The sequence below is a fragment of the Buceros rhinoceros genome, unplaced genomic scaffold (assembly GCF_000710305.1).
Source record: "Buceros rhinoceros silvestris isolate BGI_N320 unplaced genomic scaffold, ASM71030v1 scaffold30992, whole genome shotgun sequence".
Lineage (NCBI taxonomy): Eukaryota > Metazoa > Chordata > Aves > Bucerotiformes > Bucerotidae > Buceros > Buceros rhinoceros.
Genome location: NW_010399213.1, coordinates 38,277 through 47,502, shown reverse-complemented (window position 1 = coordinate 47,502; position 9,226 = coordinate 38,277). Strand labels below are relative to the sequence as shown.

General features: G+C 47.5%; 1 protein-coding gene across 1 annotated transcript in view; it reads right to left on the bottom strand.

Annotated features, from left to right (window-relative positions):
- BCR (breakpoint cluster region) overlaps positions 1-9,226 on the bottom strand; it is a gene marked incomplete at its 5' end in the record, with an annotated part of 47,415 nt that overhangs the window by 14,813 nt on the left and 23,376 nt on the right. Inside the window, 6 exons of the mRNA XM_010131356.1 lie at positions 593-667; positions 1,471-1,575; positions 2,158-2,233; positions 3,130-3,249; positions 4,626-4,794; positions 5,971-6,092. Of these exons, the coding sequence (XP_010129658.1) occupies positions 593-667; positions 1,471-1,575; positions 2,158-2,233; positions 3,130-3,249; positions 4,626-4,794; positions 5,971-6,092 (667 nt within the window). The remainder of the gene's footprint in view (positions 1-592; positions 668-1,470; positions 1,576-2,157; positions 2,234-3,129; positions 3,250-4,625; positions 4,795-5,970; positions 6,093-9,226) is intronic.

Below are 9,226 nucleotides of genomic sequence, written 5' to 3'. Positions count from 1 at the left end.
AACAGAAAGCAGTACATGCAGTTCGCTCCTTTCCTCCTGAGACTACACCCGCAGTCCCTGGCCAGATGGCTAGGTGAGCTTTGCAGTTTTTCCTGGATTATCCTCATCACTGGCTGAGAAGCATCTTTATTTCTACAGGTGTCTCTATTTTTCGTCTTTTTTGATTCTTATGTCAAATCACTCCCCTGAATTTTAAAACCACTTTCTTCACACCAGAAATTCTGAACGTCAGAGAATGCTTCCCATTCTTTCATTGCAAAACAAAATACAGCTGAAAGAATTCAGGATAAGGGCTGACTTGTATCTAAAACTGCTGGATTATTAGCAAACATTGCTTAAAAAAATACCACCAGACTAGGCCTAAAAAATAATGCTGCATGCTTGATCCTTGGTCCTGATCTTTCTGAGACTTAACAGTACCAATAACAAATTGCATTCCCGTAAATTTACACTAATGCCCCAATTTCACTTCCAGTTCCCCAAATCACCTGTCCTCACCATCATCCCAGACCAGCTCACACCCAGCTGTCACAGCACCTCAACTCTTAACCCCTGTCAATACCTCTCTGTGTCTTACAGAGCAGCCACTCACTTGAACTCTGCTTGAATCCCGTGGCAGAGTGGACAATGACATTCAGGAATCCGTAGAGACCTGGGGATTCATCATCTGTACAAAAGACCCAAGGAATTTTGTTACGTTCACAGGGAAGCCAAGAGTGGAAGACAGAGTTATGAGATTGGATTACACCAGTTAATGAGCAGAGGGTAAACTGGCCCTGGAAAGGGTGGCAGGAGCAGGTAATCCAGCCACTTCAGCAAAAGAGGAGACTGTTCCAGGTTCAGTGCTGTTTTCACCTGAAATGCCTTCTGGCAACACATGGCTTTTACAATGACATTTCTATGGTCAGGGAGACAGCATGGAAGAAATTCAAAGGAAAAAAGTAAAATATAGAGGCTAAGTCTATACTAGCAGATTAAAGTACTTCAGTATGGTCTCTGCCACAATGCTGGCCAACTAGTGTTCTTCCAAAAGATTCCAGACACAGCTCAAAGTTGTCCCAGACTAGGAGTCCAACACCTGGCATCATGGCTGCATGTAAAGACCATTTAACAGTCAACAAATGTATACTGGAGGATGCCCGGGAATATTTTACTAATTGAGATGTAGCCATGTAATTCAGAGTTTGTAGTTTTACTCTTGCAGCATGTAACACTGGGATGACAGATTGTTCTTGTTCCTGATGCTCTCTTTTTGAATGTTATCATCTACTTCAAACAAACTACACAAGTTGGGTACCTATGGTCTCATCTTTTGTTTTACAGGAACTCTCAGTTTGTAACTCATCACCAGGCTGAAGCCTGTAGCAAAAAGAAAAAGTAAGAGCAGTTCTAGGGGAAACACACAAAGGCAGGCAGAGGGAGGTTTTCACGGCAGCTGCACCGTGTGACAGCATAAACCGAAGGCCTCACCTTCTTTATTGATAGTAAGGGGAATGTTGTGGACTGTCTGAAGCTTCACACAGGAGTTTGTCAGCATCTGGAGCTCCACTGATGTGAGTGAGAAGCTTTTAAAGCCTGTGAAGGAGATTCAAAGAGGGAGGAATTCAAATTCAGAACAGGGGCTGGGTGCACGCTCCCTCATTCTGGGCAGACATGGGATAGCTGCTCCCTGAGCAATACTCAGCAACAGTACTGTGGTGCTCAGGGCTGCAGTGCTGCAGCCCAGCTCTACTGAAGGCATATTTAGTTACTCTTTGGAGTAAAAAGTCACAGGATGGTTCACAGGAAACGAGAGGAGCTCTTATTTTTTTGCAAAGCCAAGAAACACCCAAGCCAAAAAAGTTTTCTTCGGACTAGAGACAGGTACACAGGTGCAGCTGTACGCAGCTGTACACCTGGAACAGCGCAGAGCTCGGATCGCTAGGGAAAATGGCAGAACCTCTCCACACATTAAGTTCTCTCTCTACACATTCCCTATGTGTTGCTGCAAGCAAAAGTCCCCAGGCAGGCTCAGATGTGCAGAGGTAGAAGACTTATGTGTTGTGCTGCGGATTTCAAGACACAGCGGGGAATCCTGCCCCACACCTTCTTCTCTGGACTCCTGCTCTCTAATAACCGCGCAGTATTTGTACCAATGCCCAGCTGAGGGACACTCACATTTCTTCTGCTGCTCCCGGATGTTCTCTCGCCACTCTGCCCTTTCATAGTCTGATGAAATGAGGAACGTGTAACTCTACCCAGGAAAACAAGAAAACAGCGTATGCATTAGTCTGAAAACCACTGGGAGCAGGCCTGCCCGCCTCCCACCCTCCTCCAGTAGCAATACTGTCCTTCTAGCACTCCAGCCGGCTGCCCTAACTCAAAGCTTTGTCAGTCACAGGCAGGACTTTGGCAACGTGTCTTCTCAGCAATGTGCCAGTGGAACCAACATGGACTCCTGCAGTCAGAGCTCCACCCTGCAAACAGCAGCTGCATCCCTGGCAGCATGAGGTCCATGGCAGCTCTGTGCTATTCCTCACAACAGTTGCACGAGGAAACACAAAAGCCTCCAGTACAGGCCGAGACACTGATGCAAGCTGAGAAGGCAGTGACTAACCTGTGAGTTTTTAAAGAGCAGTAGTAAGATCCTGTGAGAATACTTTGCCGTGTGCATGGAAGGCGACAGTAACAGCACTGTAGAGCAGGTGATACCTCTGGAACACTGAGCATCCCACAGTGCTAAAGGAGATTGTTCACAACTGTTCAGCATCCCCGGTGCCAAGTTCACCTTACAGCCCTGGGTGTGCTAAGCCTTGAACTTGAAAGGGAGTCTAGAAGGCAGCTGCTGCAGAGCTTTATCTTAGGCGAAGAGAGCCATTTCTACTGCTCTGCCACAGGGCAGGTGCTAAGGTAGAGGATTAATTTCTAATGTATTTTAAATGCCAGTGTTGCACACAAATTAGTCATAGCCTTACAAGATGTCATCATAACCTTTAGTGTAACACGGTTAAGTGACTGCTGCTCGGAAAGTGCTTTCAGGGCAGACAGTAGAGGGCATGAAGACCTTGTACAACAGCATATACAAACACACACACTCCCCCTCCTTGATCTCCATCTTGTACTCTGTAGGAATCCAGAAGAGCTACTCACCTTGCCATTGCGATTGTGCACCCGGAAAGCCATGTTGGGAGACATCAGCAGTAAGAGGGATTCCTGCTCCGAGAGCTTCTTTTTCAACCTCTCAATGACCTTGCTGCCTTTATTTGCCCTCTGAACGGTGCAGGAGAGAGAAAGACAGAGGACACACATCATTCTCCAATGTCTACCCCCATTTACATTGACAGACATTTGAAGATCCACTTGAAGTCCCTTCCCTCTGAATGTAGTCAAACGGTCAGACAGGAGAAACGCTGTCAACAGGATCCACAGGGCTTTCAGCTGCTCAGGAAGATTTCACCTGCAGTATCTCTACACTCAGACTTGACTCTGTTTCCCAAGTTCATCTGCCCCAGAAGAAGGTGCTGAGGCGCGTGGCCACTATCTCAGCTATAACTTGTACTCTGTGTTCCAGAGGCTGAAGCCGCATCATGCCACTGGGCAGCCACAGCACTGCCAGGTCCCACACAAGCATCCCTAACTGAGGAGGCTGGTAAGAACTTCTCTAGAAGCTGCTCAGAACTCTGTTGCCCAAATTCTCTCTCTCTCTCCCCACTGATCCATTTTTGACAGCGGTCACTTAAATCCAAGGTTTTTCTTGGATAAAACCCAGTCACGTGTAGTGTTTGGCACTGAGGCACCAAAGCGTGTATCTTAGACACCTGCAGCACCCTATGAGTAAGAAGCTTGCACATCGTGTTCCTCCTACTATCTTACTTTTCCAGGAAGTCCTCTCTGAAAGCCAGCCAGGACAAAGAGGCAGAAGTATGTTCCTTGGAAGTGCAGGGGACAGTCTTCTCACAAGCAATGTTATACATATCCTGTTCTATACACCAGCAAGCTTTCAGTTTTCAAACTCTTATTTCTCTTTTGTGTTCCAGTAAGGTTTGGAGTCTAACACCTCTGAGAAAACGTGTCTTGCAATCAAAGAGAAGCCTGGGCCTGAGACACTATACCTGTGTCAGACAGGCCAGGCAGCATAATTGGCAATCTCCACATATTTGCTGGTGCTTTGACACCAGTGAAGTCAGAAAAAGCTTCAAAAGCCTGAGCCTGCAAAAATTAGTACATGGCTTCTGACTAAAATCACTTGCAGAATCATAGTTTAATAGCCATGAATGGCATGCAACACTCCCAGTCCTCATGTCCACAGCATAAGAGCCCCACCTTCCACACAGATGCTCAAGAAGAGCAGTCACAGGTGGTTCCACGCAAGTAGAGGAGCTACCGGGTACAACTACAAGGTCTTTTTGATTCTGCCTCCTCACAGGACACCATCATTCAAGCCGTGCACTAGGATGAGCAACGATGGGCTGGCAGAGCATCTGGATATCACTGCTAACAGAGCTGCACCACAAGCCTCTGCTGAACAGTCTGTTTGAGCGTGACTCACCACGTTCTGCAGCTCTGGGAATGCTGCTTCTATCAGCACCTCATCTCAGCAGAGACACTGAGTCTGTACTTGGCATAGAGTGCTCGACCCTTTTTACCTTTTCACGCTGAATGTCATTCTTGATCTGGGATATCTTGATCTTCATGGCATCCAGCTCCTCATCAGGTACCAGTGGGATATTGGGCACTGCCTCAGACTCATCCACCATTTGGAAACTAAGGTCAGTGAGTGGGATGTACCATTTGCAGTCATATTGCTGGCTTTTTCTGAAAGACAGAGGGTCCAACCTTTTACTATTATCAGTGTTTGGCAACACCCACTCTCCCTTCCCACAAGTCCTTCCTTGCTGTAGTGCATAAGATACAGCAACGGGCACAACTTCACTGCGACTCCCATGTGGAAAACTTCTGATAAGGGGCTGCTTTCCAGCAAGAAAGCCTAGCAGGACCAGTAGCCATTACAGCACGTAACAAGGCAACTTGTTTTGTTATCTAGTTCTTTTCATCCTAAGAAACCACAACAATCTTTTCCAAACCCTTTCAGTCCCGTGTGCTCTCCCTTTGAAGCCTCCATAGAGGCGAAGTTCAAAAGCCACGCCATGCCTCTGACCTGGCTGCTACCTATGATCTAAACACAGGTCTCTCCTGCTTGAGCTCGGAAGGCCAACCAGGACAGGTGAACCAGTAAGTATAAACCTCTGTGTAATTCAACCAGAGGAGAGAAACTACAGCAATTCTCCAGTGATTTCACCAGGACAACCAGTTCACTTTAATGTTTCATGTGATTCATTCCCTCTCCACCTCTACTGTGAGGAACGTCCACTCTTGGGAATGTCTCACTCTTGAAGGTTCATTCCTCACAAGCATGTGCTTCACAAGGGGTGGGGACAACTTTTTGCTTGAGGAGGGCAACAAGATGAGAAGGGTTCCCCAAGCAGAACATTTACTAAATGAAGAGAAGCCCTGTTTGAGACAGATATGTTGGTAAAGGTTCCTCCCCCCTCATTTGTGAGAAATATCAACAACACTGTATAGTTGCACTTTGGGATTGACAGAGTCTGTTTATTGTAACTTTTCCATTTTTCAGCAAAAGGACAAAGTGCATAACCTTAGTAACAAAAGAAAGTCACCCATTTAAAAGAAAGCAGAAGTAGAAAAACAAATGGCATTTATCCAGAATACCAGCAGCTACAGCTATTTTCCTAGGAAAGCTTGGGGCAGGAAGAATTAATCTTTCCTGAGGGATCAGGACTTGGCCAAGGTCTCATGCAATAGACAGTACTACCTTGCTGATCTTTCCTTGTCTAAGTACATCTTGTGGATTATGGTTACCCAGGTCTGAGGTATTCATAGTCAACTAAAATTGCTGTCTAATCTGGGATTAATTGCTAGGATTCTGCTGAAGCTCAGGTGCAAAGCATATAGTCCAGAAAGAAAACTCACCCTCCAATCTGCTTCTTGAGCTTGGCACACAGGAACAAATCAGTAAAAAGAAAGACATGACGGAGCTTGCGAGCCCCCTCAACCAGCTCCACCATGAAACTGTCCTTCAGCAGCTGCCGGTGCTGGTTGAAAAAAACAGAAAAAATGTTTTACGTAGTGCAATATGAGCCTCAGGCACTGAGGCAACACATTCTGTAGTCATGAATCCTACCAGAGCCAATTCAGTAAATTGGCGTAATTCAGAAAAAAGTGAAAAAGGCTATTAAATGTTCCTTCCTATAAGCTCTGCTCCCTGCTGCTGCTCTCTCTCACAGAGGCAGAAGTGGCCACACAACTCCTTTATTATCTGGTTCCAGGTCAGACTTCAGCTTCTCTCCACCACATGTTCCTGAGCCTAAGTGTAATTTACTGTGAGTCACTGCCCAGCTTCTGGGTACGCAAGGGCCAGATTCACCAACAGTACCTCATCCCCTCACAAACCAGCAGAGAGCAGCAGACACCACTTTTCTCAGAAGTCACTCACCCAGCCACTGAACTCAGTTTAAGCTACCTCACCAGGGAGAAAGAGGAGCAAACACCTCCACTCCCCATTCACAACAGTGGTTTGTCAACATTAACAGCTGAATGCCATTGCTGCTGCTTTACTACGAGATCTCCTTGCTATTCCAGCTAACAGGATGCTCCCCTGACACAAACGAGTGACATGTCACACATACCATATATGCCTAGAGAGCACCATGACTAGGGGGGATCTGCTAGCAATGTCCAGCGCTACCAAACACCTCCCTCTGCTGCTCACTGTCTGCCTTCCCCAAGCCCCTGCGAGGACTTGGCAGCAGGACTCACTCCCCCTCTGCAGTATCTCTGAGATCCCACGCAGGGAAACGCGAACAGGAAACCTGTCCGTTTCTGGGAGGCAGCTGTGCTCAGCTCTGCAGCAGTATGCAACAGGAAAGCAGTTAACCTGAGCCAGGTCAGGACATCCAATTCTGAACTGCTGCCTCAGTTTCTCAGGTTATGTCCCATGGGTTTTGTTTGCTGTGTGACTTAACAAGCCCTGAATGAGTGTGGGAGTGCAAACTCCCACACTGCCTCTCCTTCTGCCTACCATTCTTCCCTTCTTGGCTCTCCAAAATGAAATCAAACCACATCAGTCCTGAGCCCAGCAGGCATCGTGGCAAGAAAGCCAAGGCACAGAAATGCCTGCAAGGCTATTTTTCTTGTTTCCGTACTCTGTTCTACAGCACCCTAAACTTCCTGACATGGACTCAGAGTCTGCATTTTCCTGCCTGCAGCTGCACTAGCACCACAGCTAGCTATTAAAGCTCACAGAGCAGCATCAGCACCTCAGTTTGGTGCTGCCTTCCATTTCACAAAGGGCCTGGAAATCCGTGAGCAGCAGCAAAAGCTGTACCTTTCCCACAGTACCGGGAAGCAAAGCTGCTCCCTAGCAGACTGCTGCACCGTCTCTGGGCATAAGTCTGTGCAGATCTGGTACCCAGCAGCGATTCAGGCTCAGAAAGGCCTGTACATATGTCAGTGTTTATTTTTAGGTGGGCGTGATCCTCCTGGCTTCTCCTCAGTGGTTTTGGAGAGCGCGCCTGCCTGCATTAATGTCTCTGCTGCTGATGCGCACTTGTGCGTGCCTCCCCTTCCCACCTGGTGAACAAACCCCAGGTAGGAAACTAGAAACACTGATCTTTAAAATTAAATAAACAAATAAAAAGCAGGAGGTATGTTGTCACAGTAGCAAAAACACTCACCACAGCTGCTAAGAATTTCACTTGGGAGCTATAATGAAGCACGGAAAGATATTTTCTAGGCAAGCCAAAACCCTGATCCCAGGTTTCTAGATCTGATGCATATTAATTATGCTGCAAATCAGCTCAGCTCCTCCGGGGCAACAAGAATAGCTGCTTGTTGCCAGCTCAACCTCTGCTCATTGTTCGTAGGTGTAAAGGTGTTCTCACAGCTCACTCATCTTTGCTACCCAGCAGGATGTGGCACTGTGCCTTCCCTACCTGGCAGGGCCGTGGCCTTCTGTCCCCCTCTGCCAGGTACTGTGTGCGAGATCAAGACCCCAAGCGCAGCACCCTGCCAAGAGTCCCTAACTGAAAAATACCCCAGACTAGTCCAGAACACACACTCAGAATCCCATCCTGGGAAGATATCTCTGATGGCAGAGAGAGGCCAACAACAATGACCAACAATGTGTTTCTTCACAGGCGCTGGAAGGCACAGGCCCATGAGAGATGTTGGAGGACTGTGAAGGACTACTGCTCAGCCCTAGATCAGCCCCCTAGTTTTGGCAGTATTCCAGCACTATCATCTAGACCAGAGCATTTTGAAGACAAGTATGTCCTCAAGTGAAGAGGAAGCCTGTACAGAGGCACCAGTGACTGAAAATCTTTGTGTCAGGCCTCCAAAAAGTAAGAAAAGCCCATCAGTATTTCCTGCAGCGAGGCTACAGGCCTACCCACATGGCCTGTCTGGTCCAGCCAGGCCATCCTTTCTGCTGTCTTCTGAAGCTGCATCTAACCTGCCACTGCACAGTCCTTGGCTGTCACCATCCAAGCAGAATTCCTCCGAGCACCCATGCTCTGTGTCCTACATCTCCCCAAAACCCATGCAGAAAGCTCAGCCCTACAATGCCAAAACAGGGGTATGATTCAACAGTCTTCATACTTCCCATCTGGGACTGAAGTATCACTCATTTGCACTGAGTTTATTTTGGCTAGCACTCCTGGGTACAAAATACCTGGACTGACATGAGAAACGATGCTACCATCAGCCAGCGAAAAGTCTTTGGCATCATGATCTCCCAGAAACAGAGCTGGGTGGGAAGAATACAAGGCTGTATTTCCTAAGCTTGACTGGAACAGAATTAAAGCAGTGAAAGGGATGTATTCCAGTCAGCCACTCAGAGGAAAACACTGAGTTCCCCAGACCTTTAATTCTCCCTATCTTCTCACTCATGGGCCAGTTGGGAAGGTCTCCCAGCACCAAGCAGCAGGGGTAAACTGCCACAAAAGCAACCAAATGTCTGGGGAGAAGAGGACAGGAGAAAACATTTGTGGATCAAGTCAGGAAATCTCTCCTCACAGAGTTGTCGAGCTTGACACTAGGTCTAACTACCAGCTTCAGTCCAAAACCAGGACTTTGATTAGGACTGGGCACAACAGGCATGCCCCAGGCTGCTCAGCATCAGTGGAGCAGAAGAGTGCTTCCACAGCAAAGGGTCACATCCTTCGTTGCA